The sequence below is a fragment of the Uloborus diversus genome, chromosome 2 (assembly GCF_026930045.1).
Source record: "Uloborus diversus isolate 005 chromosome 2, Udiv.v.3.1, whole genome shotgun sequence".
In the NCBI taxonomy this organism is placed as follows: Eukaryota; Metazoa; Arthropoda; class Arachnida; order Araneae; family Uloboridae; genus Uloborus; species Uloborus diversus.
The window spans coordinates 131,577,261-131,599,337 of record NC_072732.1 but is presented as its reverse complement, the minus strand read 5'-3'; the positions used below and the strand labels follow the sequence as shown (position 1 = coordinate 131,599,337).

At 32.3% G+C, this 22,077-nt stretch overlaps 1 protein-coding gene across 1 annotated transcript in view; it reads right to left on the bottom strand.

The window, feature by feature from the left end:
* Nucleotides 1-8,874: 8,874 nt before the first annotated feature.
* Nucleotides 8,875-22,077, bottom strand: part of LOC129217337 (CCR4-NOT transcription complex subunit 11-like) — a 48,485-nt gene continuing 35,282 nt past the window's right edge. Inside the window, 4 exon segments of the mRNA XM_054851621.1 lie at nt 8,875-9,075; nt 17,842-17,997; nt 20,436-20,505; nt 21,094-21,173. Coding sequence (XP_054707596.1) covers nt 8,926-9,075; nt 17,842-17,997; nt 20,436-20,505; nt 21,094-21,173 — 456 coding nt within the window. The 3' untranslated portion in view covers nt 8,875-8,925.

Sequence of the window (22,077 nt, the reverse complement as noted above, 5' to 3'; positions counted from 1 at the left end):
AGATCGGTAAAGATTTCATACATTCATGTCATCTTAACTAATACTTAATTATACTTAATCCGCAGATTATCATTCCAACTAGTACTAGTTTTTAAAAGAGCGTAAACATTAAATACTTGGACAGTAGCTTAACTTTCTAAAATATAACTTACTTTCACTATCAGAAATACCAATTCTAATTACTCAATAACTTTTCTTATGAAGCTAGTATTAAATACCCCTGATGATTTTAGCAATTCATGCCACTCACAACCAATTTGGGGACGGAAACATCTATTGGCTCCATGAATAGTTTCGTCATTTTTTAAATTTCTTTAATTGGCGGAGAACGTGTCGGAATATTGTGAAAAATAATAGAGGCGTGGTATTTCCTTTATCAGGTGCGAATGTCACTTTTAGATAGTTTGACAAGTAAGTCAACAATGCAAACTCTTATCAAATGTGTATTCACAGATAAAGTTACATGTGTACGTACATATTTTTTATAACACATCTTAAGTAAAAAGAGAAATTGCATGACATAAAGGGAAATGTATAGAAATAGTGCAAAAGGGAAATATAATTGTTTCACTAAAATACGGTAATTCGAACGGTTTTAAAATGGTTTACTAGATTTCTGATCTTTCACAATGTTAATAAGTGCATATTTTCGCACAAAAAGTCACTCAAGATCTTATGAAGCTATTTGAATAGCAATGTAAATATTTGATAAATGATTGAGATAGTATATAACATTCGTAAAATCCTTTTTTTTTTAAATTTCAGATACATATTCAATGTTCAATAACGGATTATAGTAAAAATGCATGTATAACTATAGTGTATAGTAAACCCTATCCCTTAAATAAAGACAAATTCATAAAATACAATTCACGGTAAAAACAAGAATGGGGGGGGGGGGGATTTTTTCTTTCATGTAATAATCAGCAGTATATCAAACAAAAGTTAAGGTTAATTTATTTGAGAAGTTTTCCCACTTTGAGAAATAATGTACCTTCACTTTCTCAGAAAAAATCCTTGAAATAACCTTTAATTTTTGAGTTAGCGAATTTCTATATGAATCTTTAAATTGAAATTCTTTTTGAATAATAAGCAAAAGCAAAATTATATACAAACCTTTAATATTCGTTCTTAAAGTCTTTTTTCCGCTGATACGTTAAGTCTTTGGGTAAGCAGGTACTCGCTTTGCATGCGAATAAGTACACTCATCAGGGGTGCCCAACTCCCTAGGAGCTAGGACACACCATCCCCTAAATACCGCAAAGGCCGCCTCTCCCAAAAAAAGAGAAGAAAAACCCTCGAATCCCCCCCTAAAAATTTCAATGGCTCAGTCTGCGCCAAAACCCTTCCTAGGTGGGCACCCCTGTATTCATTCGGGTTTTGAAGTCAATGGCTAAAGCCCACAACAATTCGTGGGCCCGGGGCCAGATAATGTAAACTGTCCTTCTGCTATGCTCCTCCTCTCCCCACCCGGCGACTTATACATTTTTAGACAGAGATTTTTGAAATGGTTTTCCCTTAGTGCTAAGTTATAGGCATGGGCGGATCCAGGGAGGGAACCATGGCCCCCTCCGAGAAAATTTCAAAAATAGTTAAAATCCCCTTTTTTTGAGCAAAAATGTAAAAAATTTCCCTCATAATGCATACAAAGTATAACAATAAGGAAAACAATGAGAGGGGGGCATGGTCACCCTGAAAAAGTTTCAAAAATAATTAAAAACCTTTTTTAAAGCTAAATATTAAAAAAAAAATCCTTATTAGTCCTCGAAGTCTAACATGAATATTAAAACAATGCCGTGAGTCATAAACCTAAATTCACACTGAGGAAGTTTCAAGTAGATTTTTAAGACCCTCTTTTAGAGCTTAAATTGAAAAAAATCGAATCCGTTTTTTTTCGTTCTAAGCGGACCTCCGAAACTCTTCAAACCCTTACCTTACCAAAGATAATCTAAAATGCGTTTTAAAGTCTATAAATTAGAAAAATTTCCTGCAATAAGCCGTTTAATCTCTCCTCCCCTTAACTTGTAAAAATCGTCTAAAACAGTCTTTTTAAATCTACAATTTCTAACAATTTCCAGGGGAGTGTTCCAACCTTCTTCTCCCCTACCATTACCAAAGATAATTAGAATGCATCTTTAAGACTGCAATAGTAAATTAGAAAAATTTCTTGGTGTGGACCCTCGAATCTCTCCTCCGCGTATCATCACGAAAATATCGCATTAAACTACTATTTTTCCTCTAAAACTGCAAAAAAAAAAAAAAAATCTGCCGAACCCCCGAAGCTTTTTCTTCTTAACATTATTGGAAGTAATGTTTGCGTTTTTAAAGTTTCAATTACGAAAAATGGGCGGGGGGGGGGATGGAGTCGCACCCGAGTCCTTAATGTTACGAAAGACAGTTAAAATGAATATCTAAGATTACAAATCCGAAAATTTTCCTTAGATTGGCCCTCAAATCTCTCCTCCCTCTAACACCATCAAAGATCGTCTAAAACTGCATTCTTCGAGCTACAATTTCGAAAAATAGACAGGGGAGCGCCACCAAATCTCTTCTCACCTAACATTACCAAAGATCGTCTAAAATGTGTTTTTAAGACTACAGATTCCAAAATTTTCCGGAGGAGAAACCCCCGGACCCCCTTTACTTCGGAGTTAATATTATACTTACGGTTGGTTCATATCGGCTTCCTCTTAAATCAAAAGTCCTATACAGTCGCCTCAGAACAAACAGTACTGATTACAGGAATACCACTCTGAGGCGACGATATATGCACACGTTTGTTAAGAAAAGAGGAAAATTATTGGGACGGTTACAGACTTTATGTTAAACTTGTGTCGCCTAGTAAAAATTCCTTAAAAAATACTTTGGTTAAAGGTGGGCTATATTGATATTTGTAATATTTAAAAATTTCCAAAGCATCATATTTTTCCAAATGGCCCCCTCCGAGAATTCTGTCTGGATCCGTCCATGGTTATAGGGGAATATGGGGCAAAGTGAAATAGTGAAGTATTTACTCTGCTTTTAGCGCTACATACCTAGTAATATTTTAACTATGTAAGTAACACGTGTAAGACTAATCCAGTAAAGAAAAAATTACCTCTGAAAATCAAAGCATATAGTATAAGTAATTTTAAAAAATTGATACTCATAAAAAATCTGAAATTTTATTTGTTACGAGTTTAATCAATATTTTTCAAAGAAGTGTTTCAGGTTAGTTTTTATTATTTTTTATGATAATTAATTTTTCACGTATGGTTTAACTTAAAGTTCATACAGCAACCAGAATTTTTTTAATAAAATATTATTAACAGGTGTTTAAGAGGAATGGTCCCACTTACCCCGTAAAGTTTTGCTATAAGGGGTAAGTGGGTCCCCCTATAAAAATGATAATTTCAAACTCAAAAGCAACTCTCTGTTTTAATATTTGTATTAGTGAAAAACAAGAAAACTGTGATGACCTAGTAGCCCCAGCGTAGGGCTACTTGAACCCAACTTAAAAAAAAAAAAAAATATATATATAAAGAATTAAAATTGTTGTTTCAAAAAGGCCTAAGGTGGTAGCAGAACGTCTGAAAAGTGGTAAAAACAAGGTTATCCGTTCACATTATGGGTTTAACAAAGCATTCAGTGAAAAACACGCAAAAAGTATGAAATTTCGAGTCTCAGTAACTTTACGGTATTCTCATTTATTAATTAGTTCATTTACACTATTTCATTTAATAATCCCTTATATATATTTCTTCATTCATTCACTTATTTTCTTATTTCTTTCACTATTTTATTCACTCATTAATTTATTTTTTCCATATATTTACTTATTTACATATTCGTTTATTATTCATTTTTTTTTTCATTTATTCATTCATTCTTTTATTTTATAATTTATTTTAACAAAAATAACTCACAATTGTGACTAACTGTGATCGAATAGAAAATATTTTGTTAGAAAAATATTTATTTTTCACTTTGTCCCCATGAAAAACAAAGTGAAAAATTTCCACCTTTTCTTGGAGGTGCAAAATTATTGCCAAAAATAAAAAATAATAATTCAATGCAAGTTTTATTGTTTAATATATTGTTCTTTCTTCATGTACCGAAATTTTCAGAACAATTTTCCAATTTGTTCCTTTTGAAAAAAGTAAGTTATCTTAACTATTTCACTTTACCCCACATTCCCCTACTACTTTATATGAACTTATGATAGTCGAAAAGCGTTTCAGCTTACAATTATCGCGAGATGTAGTTGAAAAGTTATGAATCAGCAAATATCATAACATATTCACAACTTACCGGAAATAACTGACGGAATATTTTATTTTAGCTGCTAGGAAAAACAAAATGTTGTTAATAAGTACATGTGCGATTCTAAAATTGAAATAAAATTTCAAAGTAAATGATTGAAACAGAATTTAAACATACATTTACTATCGTTGAAAAAAACAAAATTTTAAAGTAGCAAAATCTATTGTTTTACATTTTTCTTGCTTTCTTTAAGGAGAATGCGTCTTTTACCTCTCCAAAGTCACAAGCCGCGGTGTTCTGGAGCCACTATAGCTCATGAGTTAAGTCGTTCTTGATTCATGAATGAAATCTTCTAAGTCCAGGCCCGGATCTATAAATTTTCGGGCCCCTGCAACAAAATTTGTAGGGCTTCTCCCCAGTGGACAGCAGTGGATATTTGCAACGTTAATAAGTCTTAGTGCTAGTTTTATTATTTTAAATTTTCTATTGTTCATTTCTTGATCCCCTAAGGGACGTGGGTTCTTATGTCTTCAGTTGGTATTTTTGGCCCACACCAATGCATGGGCCTTTTAAATTAAAAAAAAAAAATCGCTAAGACCACAGACACAGCACATTTTATTTCTTTCAACATCTACCGGCTCTCATTGAAACACCCTATAGAAGAAATTACAGTTACTCTACTTTCCCAGTAAAAGTCAGAGAAAGAAGAAAAAGTATGAAAGAAGGCTTAATGCATCTTGAAAATATCGCGAAAAACAAAAAAGAAAAAAAAAATATTAGCACAAAATAAATAAATAAATATCGAAAAATAAAAAATTGGAAAGTAGGGTATTGAGATGGGGAAAAATGTCTGTCTGCCCCCCCCCTCCCAATAACTTTCTGAGTGAATAGTCAGACTCGAACAAATTTTTTTTTGTTCGAAAGATCTCAGCGAGAACACCTCATTCCTATATTTCACTTTTCTATTTGAACTATTTTTCGTTCAATTTTGAACAGTTCAAAAAAACTTAACATCAGTGCCTATGGGGAAATTCAAGGTAATTCTAAACTTAGAGGCGACTTTGCTTCAAACAAACTTTGTAGGAAAAAGTTTTTGATGAAAAACAGGTATATAAAATATCTTTTTGATTTGAACAATTTTGAACAGTTCAAATCCCTTAACATTAGCGCCTACGGGGAAACTGAAAGTCAATGTAGATTCCGCACTTGGAGGCGGATTTACTTCAAACAAATTTTGTTGGAAATAACTCTTGACGACAAACTCCTGAACTTTGGCAAACATTTTTACACAGAGGAAAAATGACTGGCTCTGATTCTTGGATCTTCGACTCCGACATCCCAAAATAAGTTTGACTCTGCAAACATTGGCAGAGTTGCGGATTTTAAGGGAAATGACTTATTTCAACTCCAAGTCATTGAATTAAATACCTTCGGCTCCCGAATCAGATTCTTTTATCCCAAAATGAGATCGACTACGACGCCATGGTTTTAACTGTAAAATATTTATTGTCAATACGACTTGTTTTTTTTTTTCACTCTAAAGTTTTAATTAATGTACTCAGTTTTCAGTGGATAAACACAAAGTCCTTTATGTTTCTACATAAAAATACCCGCAGACAATTTTTTTTTTTTTTTGAGAATGAAAATTATTTCTTTAAGTTGACATTTTATTATTTTTATTTATTTTGGAAGTACATTAATTCGTTTAAAAAATTATATTTTTTGGCAACAGGGGAAAAACAAATGATTTTTTTTTATCTGATGCATTTATTTTCATAAACTTATCAATTTTAATTATTATTTTTCTTTTTGAAAGCGGTTAAAGATTTTTTTTTAATGGACAAAAGTTTATCAGCTGCTTTGTTTAATAGGTGCTGCTATTTTATTTGTTCGTTTATTTATTTATTTATTATTTTATGCATCTAATTTTTTAGATGAGTAAAGCATATTTTATTTCTAGAAATCAGCTTATAATATTAAAAAATTATGTTTGAAACAATTTGCGGTTTTAGCTATTTTTGAGGATATTGATCAGATGCTACAAAGTAAATATGGGTATATGGGAAGGTTCGTTTAGTTCTAGACGGAACTTCTTGTTCTTCTTTCTCTGACTTTTACTGGGAAAGTAGGCTAAAAATGAATCAAAAATTTTTTATTCAGGTTAGATGTACTATAAAGAAATTATCATTTTGCAAGATATTTCTCAGTTGTCCAATAGTAAGATATGTTTTCCATTCCAAAAATTGCAGGTTCCATTTCAACAAGTCAAAATATTAAGTTATTTTTTCCCAGCTACAGTACTGTATATATAATTATAGTATTACCAATAGAGACCATGTATAACAGAAAAACTAAAAATATTAGGGAGCTTCAAAATTATTCCACAGTACCTCTATGAGAACAGGGAAAAAAATGTAACACTTTTTTAAATGGGAGGAAAAATAGACAGCAATGCAATAATCGGTAAAAAAATAAAGCCAAATCAATATAGATGGTAGTTGATAGGGATGTTATTGAAGTCAAAAGGTTAGCCAGAAAAGTGAAAGAAGGTATTTTTAGAAATAATTTTAGCCACAGAAAGCATGAGAAGGATTTTAGCAGGTGTGCGGGACAGGAAGTGGAATGTCAAAACATTTTGTTAGTAGCCCAAACAAGTTAGCGAAACGTTACTAATGTATACATTGGAAAACTGCAAATGAACTGCAACGATTAAAGAAAAATTATGAATAAAGCAGAAAGTAAAAATGTTCAAATAAATATACAGGGTGTAACAGTACAGCGTTTAGACTTTCAGGGCAGATAGAGTACACCTAGATGATGGGAAACCACATAGCAATGCGTGGTCGGAAACACTTTCCTGGCGCGGTAGTGACGACACAAATCACCAAAAAGAAAAAGACAAGACACGAACAAGAGTAGAAAACATATTTATTATTCTTGAAAAAACTAAGAAAAAAGAACATGAAGGAGCCAACGATCGTCATCAAAGTAGGTGTTCGAAATTACGACTCCGGGCCGTGATGCATGCCTCACATCTCTGGCGCATTGAAGAACGAACGTAAAAGCGAGTGCGGCAACAAAAACTGCATGTGCGCATGCATTTTCATCTGACACTTTGGGTTACGTAACGTTGTCTATCGTATACACCAGAAAAAAACTTACCAGCATTTTTGCTTTATTAGAAATAACAAACATGTCTTTTAATCTTATTTGTGTCATGTCTTCCCTATACCTTGTGTCAACACTATGTTATTGCGTCAGGAAAATGTTTCCGACCATGCATTGCTATGTGATTTCCCATCGTATAGTTGTACTCTATCTGCCCTGAAATTCTGTAAACGCTGTACTGTTACACCCTATATTGTACTGCACCGAGGAAAAGGAAATTTGAGATTGATTGAAAGTTAAAAATTTGAAGATAAATGAAACATTCAAAAAAAAAATCTTAAAAATGTGATTTTATCACCAGTGCATCAATACAATGTTCCAAACAGCTCACCATTCAAAGGTACGGTCGTTAATTTTTAAAGTGAACAAATGGATCCGTTGATTTTAAGGATTTGTTCCTTTTGATCTGTTCCTTCATCAAGGACACATCCCTGCCCTAAAACCAGTTAAACGAAAAAGTGGAAACTCTTCTTTTCCGGGAATGTAGTGCTCAAAAGTTCTAATCAGCAGTAAAAAATAAATAAAAAAGTTTTAAATTGGCATTTCTGAGAAAAACAGAAAAAAAAAGAGATTATTTTTTTCTTTTTTTTTTTAAAAAGGCTGTTGAAATAAAACTTACAGCACATATTTCAAAATGTTGCATAGAATATTAAACAAAAAACAATTATCTTTAAAATAAAATAAACCACAACAAATAATGTTGTACCGTTGCTGAGAAAAAACACTTTAAAGAAATATCACAAATCAAAAATCACAAGTGAGAAATGATGACTGGGCCAACCTCTTTAGCGGCCTGTTTCTCAGCCCAGGAATTTTTTTGCACAAAACCAAAATATACCCTGGTCTCATTTTTTCATTCCAAGACTATCAAAGTAACACCCTGGTTGGATTGACATGGATTCTACAAAGCAGATTCAAAGTAGTTGTTAAAAAAAGTTCCAATTTGTAAACTAATTGAAAAATTTAGAAGATGCAAAACGATTGAAATCTGAAAAACTGCATGCGAAGAGCAAGCTCAATGTTGACAAGTTTACAAAAATTAAAATTTTTATTAAAAGTGTTATTAATTGTGAAAATCCAGTTAATGAAAGTCTGAAATAAGTCAATTGCTTCAATGCACTAAATTTGTCGCTTGTTTAAAAAAAAAAAACGTGTGTGTGTGTGCCAAAATAGGATTTTTCTGTTTTCTGATTAAAAAAGAAAAAAAATCAGTTTTCCTTAGCACACAAATAAAATCTGTAAAATGTGAAAAACAGAACTAGTTCTTAACACACTTTTTAAAAAACAAACCACAAAATTCAAGGAATAAAGGTGCATTTAAATGTTTTTCATGGTTTTGGAACACTTGAAAATGAAACTTTTTATGCCAAACAGCATTTAGGTTTTTTAAAGAGCATATGAAACATGTTAAATGTGAAGAGGAAAATTATGGAATTCAAGAGTTTTTTTATATTTTTGTGAAAATGTATTTATTTACATCACATTAAAACATAACAGTATGTACAAAATAGTTAATCATCTTCCTGAATTTCCTTGAGAATTCGGAGCAGACTGTCCAGGTATTTGTTCACCATTATCTATTTGTCTTAACAGTCGAAACAGAGCAGCTGCCTCCCTAATGTGACTGAATCCTATACAGAAGGCTTGCACTTCAATAAATAAGTCCTAAAAATAAATACATAAATAATGCATTTATTAATACTTTCAGTAAAAATTGTTCTATCTTTCACACATAATTAAGCACATAGATGATCTTTTTTTAAGCAAACAAAGAATATCAAACATGAGCTTTTTGCAACCTAGGAGGCACTGAAGAATTTGAAGGGAGGTGTGAAAGTGTAAAAAAATTAAGTAGAACAGTAAACTAACATAATTTACTCAATTTTGTGGTCACAAGTAATTTGTTTCATCATTATGTTTTTTTTTCTTGAGATTTCAGTACATTTTTCATTCATATATTCCGGTGAGATTGCATTTCTAGCATTAGCATATATTAAGTCTAAACATTGAGCTGGACATTGAAAATTTTCTGAGGAGTGCTTTGAGTAGTCATTACCCATATTTAAAAACTTGCAGAGACACAATGGCAACCCATTCATGCTGTGAAAGTGATTGATATTAAATGACAAACTTACTCAGATACTTCAAATTAATTTGTATTCCATTTTTTATTCTTTGATTTCAAGTGTTCAAATAATGACATGTTCAAAATAAAGTTAAGTGTAATAATATTAAATTTTGTGAATGAAATTATTTGAATTTTTCATTTCAAAACCATTTTTAGCAATTCGAACTAGCTTCTGCTTCAAATTCTGACTGTACAATAGGGTGGGTCATCGTCCTTTGGTAAAAAAAAAGTTTCCGATTTCCATCGGGCAGGGCAAGAAAAAAGTGCCAAATGACGTTTTAAGGTTATATATAAAATTTCATTCAATTAGGAGTTAACTTTTTGCCAACCGATTCAGTTTGAAAAACCCGTATTTATAGAAAAGTCTATTTTCATTTAAAAAAAAAAAACTAAAAAAGAAAATTACAAAAATATATAACAAATTAAGGTTGTCCAAGTATTAATCATTTATTTACAAAAATGTTTATGATACTCATTAATTTTCAAAATTAAAAATATTCATCTTAAAATAGCTTGAAAGTCCTTATTATCTAGTTTTAGCATAAGTTTCCGGGGCTCCAGTTAGTTCTTCATAAAAGCTTCTCTTTCTGCACATTATAGATGAAACTTATGTCAGTTTCAACTGCTCTTCCACAGGGGTGGACCAGTGGCGTACCAAAACGGATGGGGGCCTGGGGCGCTACTCGAAATGGGGGCCTATCTGGTATTGAAACTGAAGTTTCTCAAACTATGTGTACGTACCATATATTACAGTAATTACTTTAAGTAGTACATTTTTACGTATTTCAGGTAGTGTTGGTTTGATTTCGGACACTATTGTAAATACCACAGTAAAACACATGGTTTTCAGTGAAATTAAATAAATACTATATTTTTAATAAAATTGTGCTCTGTCAGAAAATATCAAAAACAGAAAAAAGTCTTAAAATTATATTGTATCTTAAAAATTTATTGCATCTGAACATCCAAGTATATATTTAAAAATCAATTGAATTTTGCAATTCTTCATTACAAAATTCAATTAGTACTCATGAATTGAAATATTTTTTAAAAATATTAGCAACTACATTTTACTGACCTTTTATGCATGTGTAGAAATGAGGGCATTCAAAATATAGAACCGATTTCTAAAGCGAAGAGCGTAATTTCCCCTGATTATCGGACAAAGCGCTAGGAACTATTTCTTTCGCTTGGCCGCAGCTCATTTCTCCACAGTCAAGTAAGCTTGCAATCGGGTATAGAATGGATGGGAGGAGGTATTATACAGTCAAGGTCAAAAGTCCCGAAGGATTGACCAATTAAACAGTTTTATGCTGTCGAAAGGGGGATAGCAAAAAGGAAATCCCCTTTGCTTGAGTCAGAAGGGGTCCGTCCGATTGGCTCTTAAAAGTTATATATATAGCTTCAGGCAGAAGACGAAACTTAAAACAACAGAAGTGCAGCTGGTAAAAAAAAAAAAAAATCTGGCTGATTCTTCCAACGCCACAAAGGATAGACAATTGCTAATTAATGAATGGATTTTCTTGGTTATATGTTTGAATTTGGTTTCAAAAATAGTGTATGAATTAAGACTAGACCGTCGTAGTCTTAATACACAAAACAAAACATAAAACAGATATTTTAGCTGTATACTGTAATGATCAAAAATTATAAACGTGCATCTGTTATGCATTCGTTTTTTTTTTTTTTAATTATTAATTGTTTGAAAAAAAATGCATAAAACTGTGCTGAAAGCACTTAACGAAATAAAAGCTAACGATTTTTATAGATTTGGTTAATTTAAAAATTTGGAGCCCCCATTAAATTCGTGACCCAAGCGCTCATGTGCCTTTGTACACTAGGACGGGGCCTATGTCAAAGCGGGGCCTGTGGGACATAATTTGCCCTCTCTTTGTTTAGGCAAGAGGGACTGAGAAAATATTCACTCTACATAAAAAGACAACTTTTTATTTATCTAAACCATGACATAAGGCACGTCTGGCGAAAAAGAAAATGAATTAAAATTTTGGGGACTGTGTCAAAGCGGAGCCTGGGTATCATAAACCCTCCATTGATCCCGAAGAGGAGTCACTGTGAACAAATATTTGTTCTTAAAAAAAAATTATGATTTATTAAGCCAACTTGTTTAAGCATTCAAACCAAGATCCAAGATATGCGACAATATTGGTGAAAACCAAAAATTGAAAATTAGGGGCCTATGTCAAAGCGGGGCCTGGGGCGGACTGCCCCCTCCGCCCCCCTTCGGTACGCCACTGGGGTGGACATCCCCATAGGGTGATGGCAACCCCCCTCCACATGCTGGGAAGTACCCCCCAGAGCGAGAGCCCCTACCCCCCCCTCAAAAAAAGGTCAAAATCTGTAAAATCAACCCTCTTAAAAACTTTAATGCTGCAGTCTGCGCCATGAACCTCTGTGGGCAACCCAGCCTTTCAATAGCCTGTGTATATGGCATGGCAGCAGGATTGCTATTTTGTCCACTTTTTGTAAAAAGTCCGGAATGCCGGAAGAAACTGGACGAAATGGACAAAACTGGACGAAATGGACAAAATGAAAAATATTATAGAAATTATGAAAAATATAATATAGTACATTATTCTAATACATTTTCTATTATGAATTAATCATTTAATTAAAATAGAATCATTAACTTTAGAATTTCAAAAATGTAAAATTTTTTCAAATACACATTGGTGCAGCTAATTTTAGATCATTATTTACATAAAAGTAATAAAATTTAGCAATCTGAATATGCTATTGGGTAAGATTAGACTAATATACACAATAGTAGAAAATAAACTCAATGGGAAAGTCCAATGAAATGCTTGGAGACAGACATACAAAACAAAGATTTATATAGTCTAAAAATATTTTATAACTGATATATTTTTCGAGTTTTTATTGATGTCACTCCATAGTAAAATATTTATGTACTTGCATATTTTATGGATATGTTAATGTTATACAAATTAAGAAAAATTACTACTTTAGTAGGTTTGTGGGTACACAGAACAGTGTTCCAAAAGAGGCTATAATAGGCAAGAGGGTAGATAGTAGGGCTCGACCGATGGCATTTTTTGGCCGATGGGCCGATGCCGATTGTTGGCCCATTGTTCAAAGATGGCCGATGGCCGATTGTTTTCCTCCAAATGGCCGATTGCCGATGGCCGATGCCGTTGGCCGATGGAAAAAAAATCAAACAGAAATAAATTAATAAGATTATCAGGGATTTAAAGGATCGTTTATTCATTTCACTTTACTTCCTTTCTACGAATAAGGAATGGTATAATCACAAAAAAAAAAAAAAAACAGATTTCGACCAAAATTTCTATTTTACGATCACCCAATTTAAATTTCATAAAGTTTTTCCGGCACATTTGTATATGCATAACTACTTAAGAACATATAGATGACCGAAATATCCATTTTGAACGCCTCCTCAGTTAATTATCGCAAATTCTCGCGTAAACTTGCGTCACTCAAAAACGTTATGAAATAGTATGTTAAAAACACATACGTACGTAGTATGATCTAAAAGTTCAGGGACAAGTTGTATAAAACCTTATCCTGAATAGTTCACATTACCGAAGCACATCTATCAACAAAATAGTCGCCTTGGACGACTATGCACTTCTGCCAACGTTCGTGTAGCTTTTAGAAGCACTCCTGTGGAAGACATTTTTCGCAACCTCCTGTAAGGCCTCTTGCGCTGCTTAAACTTCATTGTGGGGAAGAAGGCAAGTTTCATGTTGAGGCTTAGCTCCGAGTGACTTTTACTTGTTCCCAGCCAAAAAAAAAAACATTTGCATGGACGTCGCTTTCTTCCGTCAGGAGAAGATAAAGCTGCATCATAGAAGGTAGCGAAAAACGGCTTCCAGGACTGATTCCAGAAGTTTCATGAACACTGGCAGAAGTACATAGTCCCTCAAGGTGACCTTTTAAAGGTGAACGTGCTTCAGCAATGTGAACTATTTTGAGTAAGGTTCTATACAGCTTGTTCCCGAACTTTTGGATCGTATCACGTACAATCTGTATAGGGTGTAGTTATGCTTCCCCTTTTTTGACTGCTGTGTGATGAAAGAGAAAGAACAGCCAAAAAAAAAAAAAAAAAAAAGAATGAAAAAAAAAAGGAAGAAAAACAAAGAGACTGTTTAATAACCAATAGGTTTTTTTTTTAATTGAACATATCACTAAGATTTCAGTAATATTGTAATAATGTATGGATTTAGGTACACTAAAAATAGTTTTAAAACATTAAATTATGTTATTTAATCATTCAAAAAAATAATAATAACAATAAAAAAAATAATAAGAATAAAACTATGAAACCGTCAACAAATTACGCAATTAAAGTGGAAAGATTGCACGTAGACATTTTTTAGTCATCAAATTAAACAAAAAAGGTATCAGATAAATTACAATATTAAATCATAATAGGAATATTTTTGTACTTATTTAAAATTTATGAATAGAAAAGTTTGCATTTTTCATAAAAGCTATCATAGTGACATACATTTTGCTGAAAAACGAAATAGCCATCAAAAGAGCGAGGTTCTTAAAACGCAGCTACAAAAAAAAAAAAAAAAAAAACTCAATATTTACACCAAGTTAATAACCGAAATAAATATACTACATGATCTGATGTTTGCACACATAATATTGAACAATTTGATTGTTTAATCTTTTATGAAGCTTTACAAACAAGTTCAAATTAAATTTTTAAATTTAACAATAATTTTCTGAAATTTTTTTTAAAAAATGCATAATAAAAAATCCTTGAAACTTTTCTATAAAAAACGAAAATAACTGATTCATTGATTTTATATAAATACATAAAAATCGTTACTCACAACAGAAAAAAAATCGATCGCTATTAATGATGCAAAAAAGAAGGCGCATTACGAAATATAGGTGAAACAAGTATGAGAAATACGCAAAATGACATTTCTTGAATAAAATAAATAATCGCTCTAAATATTTAAGAAATGCTTGAAACGACGAGGGATGGTTTGGGGGGGGGGGAGTCACCCTCTGATTTTGGAGTAACTCACACTTCGGCCCCAACTTAGGCCTCATTTGCTTAGTACAGAACCGCTACCACCAACGCCTCGGAAGAGTTTCTGAATCTACTTCAGCACTTCCGAAGAAAAAATTCAAAAGTTCCTTGGATTTTCGAATTATGTTACCATTCAAAACGTCTTTAATCAATTTCTTACATTAATGCTCTAAATTCTTTCTAAACAATAGATAAAGTTTGAATAAAAAAATATCTAAATATTGTTAATTTAAAGAACTCAGAAGTACAACTAGAGTTTAATTTCAGAAATTGAGGTAGTGGGAGGAGGGGCACGCAAGTGTTCTCGGAAATTCAAAAAATAGTCGTAAAAAATCGAGTTCAAAATAATCATAAAAATGGAGCTGAAAAAACCTTTTTAAACTTGCACCCGAGTTTGTTTTGACGTGCAGTGGCGGATTTAAAATATAGCAAATGTTGCAACTGCACGAAAGGCCCCATAACTATAGGGACACCGTAGGAGTTACAAAAATGCTTATGATAAATGTTTTACAACTTCTGTGATAGAGAAATGGGGCCCCAAAATGTATTTCGATGGGCCCCAAACTTGTAGCTCCGCCGAAGCGATACAGAAAAGACTGCATTAATGTGATTCATAATAAAAATATCGAAAAATTAAAAATTACCGTCGGTTCAACGGGAATCTACCAAAATGACACAAAAACCGGTTTTGCCATCTCATATTTGTTTCCATGGTTTCCAATGCGGCAATGTATCACCAAATGATCGTCAGTCTGAGACACTATATTAGTTTTACATTGAAATAAGTAATTAATAGCTACAAAAAAGGAGTAAACCGGCTTTTCAGAACACCCAATCGAAGACAAAAGGGAAGCGCACAACTGGAACGTACGCACACCCCACATGCGAAAACTTAACCTTCTACAGCTTACCATCTTTGAGTTATGACTTATGAGAGATATATACGTACATCCAACTGCAAGAAACAACGCAATAATTAACTTGTTTGGTACCTGAATGTAGTATTAAAAACTCTTTCAGAGGTGACTAAAATAGAAATTCATACTGAAATTTAAGTAAACAGTTTTAAACTCCCAAAAATCAAAAACTCCCTTTACTTTGTATTAAAAAGTAAAAACAGCAAAGGTCCTTTAAAAAAAAACATCGGCCTATTCCATCGGCTTTTTGATGTATTTTAAGGCCGATGGGCCGATGTTTCCTGCAAGTTAGCATCGGCCGCCGATGCCGATGGCTAAATTATTGAACCATCGGCGCCGATGCATCGGTCGAGTCCTAGTAGATAGCTTTAAAAGGGCCATTAATCTTCATTGGGGACTAATAAATTGATTAGGGGGAACAGCCTAGTCAGAGCCAGTTGCTGATCATCACATTTGTATTTGTTCTGCAAGAACAGATTTCACTTAATGCAAACATTTCTTTTATTAATGTCAAGTAGTTTTTTCTTTTAATATGATTTTTAATGTTTTGAAACTCCAACCTTTAAAAATTTTTTATTTATACTTTATAATTTTATAAATGCACTTATTATGGGCAATGAACCTTGACATCACAGACAAACATCATAAAATTTACAGTTGATGTGGCTTGTTTTATAAATGCTATTACATGCATTATAATTTATTTTAACACTCATTTGATTTATTAACACACTTCAACTGACCTTACTTCTTTTTAATTTTCACTTTAAAATATTTTACCATCAATTGTTTATGTACTGATTTATGTATGATATTTTTATCTTAAAATATTACTTGAATAGGAAAAATCAATATAATTATTTTCAAACTTCAAATTTTTTACTCAAAACTTTCAGTTTACTGATGAAGTGGACAAAATGACATTTTGTCTGGGACGTTTTTTTCCGGCGGTTTTTTCTTGGGTGGACAAAATAGGACAACCCTGCATGGCTGGCATAGTAAACAGTTCTTTTTGCTGAAACAAAGAGTTGAATATCTTCTTCAGAGATTGATTTCAGAATTGGTGAATCAGTCACATTTTTCCAGTCATTGAGATCAATGTAAGATTCTGCATCAAACTTAACAATAAGAATGTGAAAAATTTGTCTTTTGGGAGTATATTTTACTGAACACTACGAGCTTATAAAATCCAAAAGGCTGCCAATTCACGGATGTGCTGATCCAAGACTGTCAGCATTGTAATAAATTAATTTTTAGGACATACGAAAACACTGTTTCTTTGGATTGCGGGATCTATTTTGCACTTCAACTCAGTGGATATATATCTAGTTGTAATGATTTTGAACAACTGCTGAGCCAATCAGCACATAAAGGGTAATTTTTGATAGCAAACCCAATTGGAACATAAACGCTGATGACTTATATTGCAAGAACTATTAAATTTTCAGGAGAGTCCACTGAAACACACAAACGTAGAATTCGATTAGCACGAGTTAGCCATAGAACATGAGACATTTTGCTAGGCTTTGGCTCTTTCCAGTGCAGATTTTCGTGCTATTTCATGCTTCCGATGAAGCATGTTTTTCTCAATAATTTCTGAAGTGGTGGGTTAAAGTACTGCTGCAGCAATAGCTATTCCAGGCCTGTCGGATACTTGGTATCTATCACCTGTCCATGAAAGCAAATTAAAGTCCACTGTATTGTTTGTAGTAGTAAATTTATCAAAATAAACGTTTGTAGTTTGAAGCTTGTAAAGGTCTCTTGAATTCATCCTCACTGTCCGTATCCAATAGAAGAGATGCAACGAAGTAATGATACTAAAACTGTCTTCTTGAGGCTGAAGGCTGAAGCTGCAATTTCTCTCCCTGTTTTTTTTTTTTTTTTGGACAAATGTAGTCCTTAATACCTTTGCATTTGCAAGATGAAGCGTCAAATAGCAATTTACTAGCTTGGTAAAATGATCCTGATCATTTTCTTAGTTATTTTTGGATGGGATTTCAAAAGATTGATGCTGCATTTCAAGAGGTAGATTTTTAGCATCTCTTACTCATTTATGTTGCACAGTAGGCAGGGAGTGTTTGACCTAATTCACACATTTCAGCCAATTCTAACACCTAAAATGGCAAGTGTGAATTTAAACCAGGTGCAAATTGAAATATTCATCATTTGTTTCTGTAAACAAAGTAACATTTATTCTTATTGCAATCTTACATGGAACGTATCCTATTTGAGATTCCAATTGTATTGGAATCCCAAAAACTATTTACATTAAGAAACAAATCAAGGGAAACATTATGAAAATAAAACAATAACAGAAACACTAAAAGACTCACTTGAACATTAATGATTTTATTTCTGATTAATGACTGCAGAAACACACACACTAAACGAACAAGTCTATTTTGCATGTATTTGTCCCGAATTGTTTCACAAGTACTGATGCAGTTGGATATGTACAAGTGCACAAATTCAGTAGGTAAATCAACAGCCTGTAATGAAATCAATAGTGCATTTAGCCATGTACAATTTAAAACTTGAAACAAGATTACACATGAAACTTCTTGCTTTTTGTAACATAAAGAAACTAATTTAAATTTAACGGATGCAGACGCACATTTACAGGACATAGAAGGATCGAAATCTCAAATACAAAGTGTTATTTCCTGCAAATGGCAGCATATATAAATGTATATTAGTTTTTAAATATATTTCACACCTTTTATTGCTGAGCTCAATTCATGAAAAATATTTTTTCATACATACAGTGTAAACACAAATGAGGGGCATGATTTCAAAAAATTTCTACTTTTGAAACCACTGCACATATTACAGCAAGTAATACCATGAAAAAGAGAAATATACTGAGTTTTTTTTTTTTTTTTTCAAATTAAGTTCCATTACACAAATGCGAAGTCTGTGAGTACATTGTGCAAAATGTTCAATTACAAATGCTCAGTGTTGGGAACTTATTCTACACGACATCTAATCTGCAACCCAAATTGCTCCACACTGCCAATTATTTGTAGTGCTGTAAAAGGGGCTTGATAAATAGTGTCCTTGACTTAATCCCTAAAAAGAAATCATATAGCACCCAGGACAAACTGAATTACAGGTTGGACATCTGTTGTGTCGCAAAAGGCCCACACATCAAACCTTCGTAACTGAAACAAGCTTTGTGAATTTCTCTTCTCATGCACTTGCTGTAACATGACCAGTAGTTTCACAATTTTAATTTTTTAAAAGTCGGGTCCAATATTAAATTAAAATCTGTGCTCAACCTGTATGTGATTTAGAGATAATTTAATTTTGCAAGCGATTGAGTTTATTCCATAAAAAAGCAGTTGGAATCGTTTTCAACTCCTCAGTAACAAATAGTGACAAGAGTTCTCTCGGGTTAAACATAATTTTAGATATATAAGGTGATACAGGTAAAATCACATAATTGCAAAACATAGGCTTTTAGTTATGCATATGGTAAACAGTGGCAGATACATGGGAAGTGTTATGGGGGTCATGACACCACTCCCCTAAACCGTCAACAATATTATCAGTACACAATGTGTTCAAGCACTTGATGAATAAAACAAACAATTTCAGTAATATTTTCAATTCATTATTTTTTAAAAAATAAATATTAGAAATATTGCTTCTTTTCATTGCTTATGAAATTAATTAGTAACATTTATGCTCCACTAATTGCCTCATTCATAGCTGATTTGGTGCTATTTATTGAACCTCCCCATACAGTTTCCAAAATGTGACTAACAAAATGAAAGATCAGTAAAAAAAATGTGCACTTTATTTAATTAAATAGTGCACACACAATTAAATAGTGCACACACACAAAAAAGAAAGGGGGAAAAAAGCATTATACTATGTTTCCCTAAGTGTGCAAAAAGTAGAGTTTTTAAATGTTTAAATGACTTTAAACTCATGTTTACTCCAGAGAAGCCTTGATTCAAAATTTTTAATACTTTTACTATTAATATTGATGTTGTAAAGCAACGAATTTTTGTAACAATGGGTTTTGTATTTAATCATTTAATGGGGAAATTACATGAAATTTATTGTTTTCCATCATAACTTTTTAAAACTAAGTTTTTAGTAATAAATTATAGCCTAAGTTGCTTCCTGATAATGTAGCTATCTATGGTGAAAAAATGGTTGAAATCTGTCCAGTAGTTTTGAAGCTTACCCCGGACATACACACATACAGAAGTAGCCATATATGTATACAGATGAGGATAATAATCCAAAGAAAGCAATAAATTTTATGCTTGCTCCAGAGGAGCCTTGATTCAAAATTTTCATTATGATTAATTTTAATATTGCTGTTGTTAGGCAACAAATTTTTGTAACAATGGGTTTTAGATTTAATCATTTAATGGGGAAATTACATGAAATTTACTGTTTTTCATCATAACATTTTTAAACTAAGTTTTTTAGGAATAAATTATAGCCAAAGTTGCTTCCGGATAATATAGCCATGTATGGTGAAAAAATGGTTAAAATCCGTCCAGTAGTTTTGAAGTTTACTCCGGACATACATACAGAAGTAGCCATTTATGTATATAGATAATAAAGCCGAGTTTTTTCGGAAAAACAGGTATTTCTTCTTAAAGAAATTTAAAATGGGGAAACCTACCAAAAAGCGAAAAAAAATTCGTCTCTGCGTATATACTTTTGTAAAGCAGACATTAATATTTAACTTCTAGTGAAAATGCTTAGCACAAAAACTTAGAGGACTAAAATATGGTTAGCATAAAAAAATTTCATTAAATTGCACAGTATACCGTCCAAACTGTTTGATTATTTTGTGTTAACTAATTTTCCAAGTTTATGGGTTTCCTGTCACATGTGCTTCACTGTACATACAAAGGGTGTAAAATGAACAATTAATAAAATGAACATTAAATTTGTAACTTACTGTTGTCAATCTGTTTACAACTTCCATGGAATGTAAAGACATTTCCATATTTACAAGAACTGTGAAGTAACTGAAAGCATAAATTTAGCTTTTAAAAAACAAACATAATGATTTGTAGCACAATAAATATTTGAATGATGAACATGTGAAACATGATCATAGCATAAACTATTATGAGATTATTAGACCATCTAAGCACAACTTACATTAAATTACAAAAGCAAACATTTTAGTGATAAAATAGTTATGACAATTATAGATTTCAGGAGAAAGATAATAAATTTCAGCTTTGCCAATAAGTCATCGATTAGTCATAAGTGAAAAAATAAGTGTGAAGATAAACAAAGCTACCTGTTTACAATGAAAGTCTGTAAAGTACAAATTGACCTTTTTTAGCTTCAGTAATTGTTTTTTAATCATTGCTTTACATATAGTTTGCAAACAATTCATAAGAAAGTAACAAAGAAATATCTCTCACAAAAGTGTCATTCAGTTTGAAAGACTCCTTTAAATGTGAGAGCTTCGCATAGTAAGCTGATAGTTTTTAAAAGTTTTATTTACATGCATAAGCTCAAAAAGAGGCTTATAATTAACACTTACTAGGTAATTACAGCATATTAATGAAAAAATGTACAAATAGTAAAAAATAATTTCATACTCAGTTATTTGATTAGACGAAATCAGACGCAATAGAACATCAACAGCAACAGTAGGATTGTGTTCAACTAAGTCTGGAAGCTGCAAACAAACACCACAAATAAATAATATAACAAGTAATAAAACAAACACGTTAAATACAGTACACCAAATCATTAAGAGCAGAACACATCTAACAGAGATCAACATAGCTCCTGACTAACCACAGGTCACAAATAAACAACCCAACTATTTAAGACAACATGTGGTGAGTCCTCCTTAAGGGAAAAGTCAAGTTTTCAGAGTCAAAAAATGTACATTTTTTACAATTTTTTTTAGAAAAAGTTTAAATTTGTCAAAACCCTTTATACATTATTATGTATGGTTTTAAGAATATTCTATAAATTTTTGATCAAAAAATATCTACAAACAAACCGGGGTCACAGAGCTCTTTTGGAGAAAGACAATTTGTGTGTTCACTGTATCTCAGCTGACAATAATCTAAAATCAAGAACTATTTGAATTTAGTCGTCAAAGTATTAATAAATTGTCCCCCCCAAGGTTCTCAGATTCTTTGAATTTTCACTTTTAAATTTTTGCTGGCTTTTTTAAGTTAATAGTGCTTTTTTCCTCTAAAAGTGCTACAATTTTTCAAGTAAAAAAACCATTAAAAGAAATTATTTTTCTAAAACCCAATATTGGGGGGGGGGGGGGAGGTATATGCAGAATGTGTGCACCAAACATGAAATGAATCAGACCAGTAGTTTTAAAATGAAAAAAGAAAAAGTGGCTTTGAGAAAAACACATTTAAAGTTTTAGAAGCTAAAAACCCGCCGATTCCAGCTCCATAGATTATAGTCCCTGTAGCAGCTTTAACGTTGTCACTCTTTTTTTTTTTTAAATATTTATTTAATTATATTTGACTAACCACAAGCAAGCAGCACCCAGGTTCTGAGTGTCCGCGGATGTTAGAGCTACAGCTTGAAAAAGCAGAGACCAAATACTC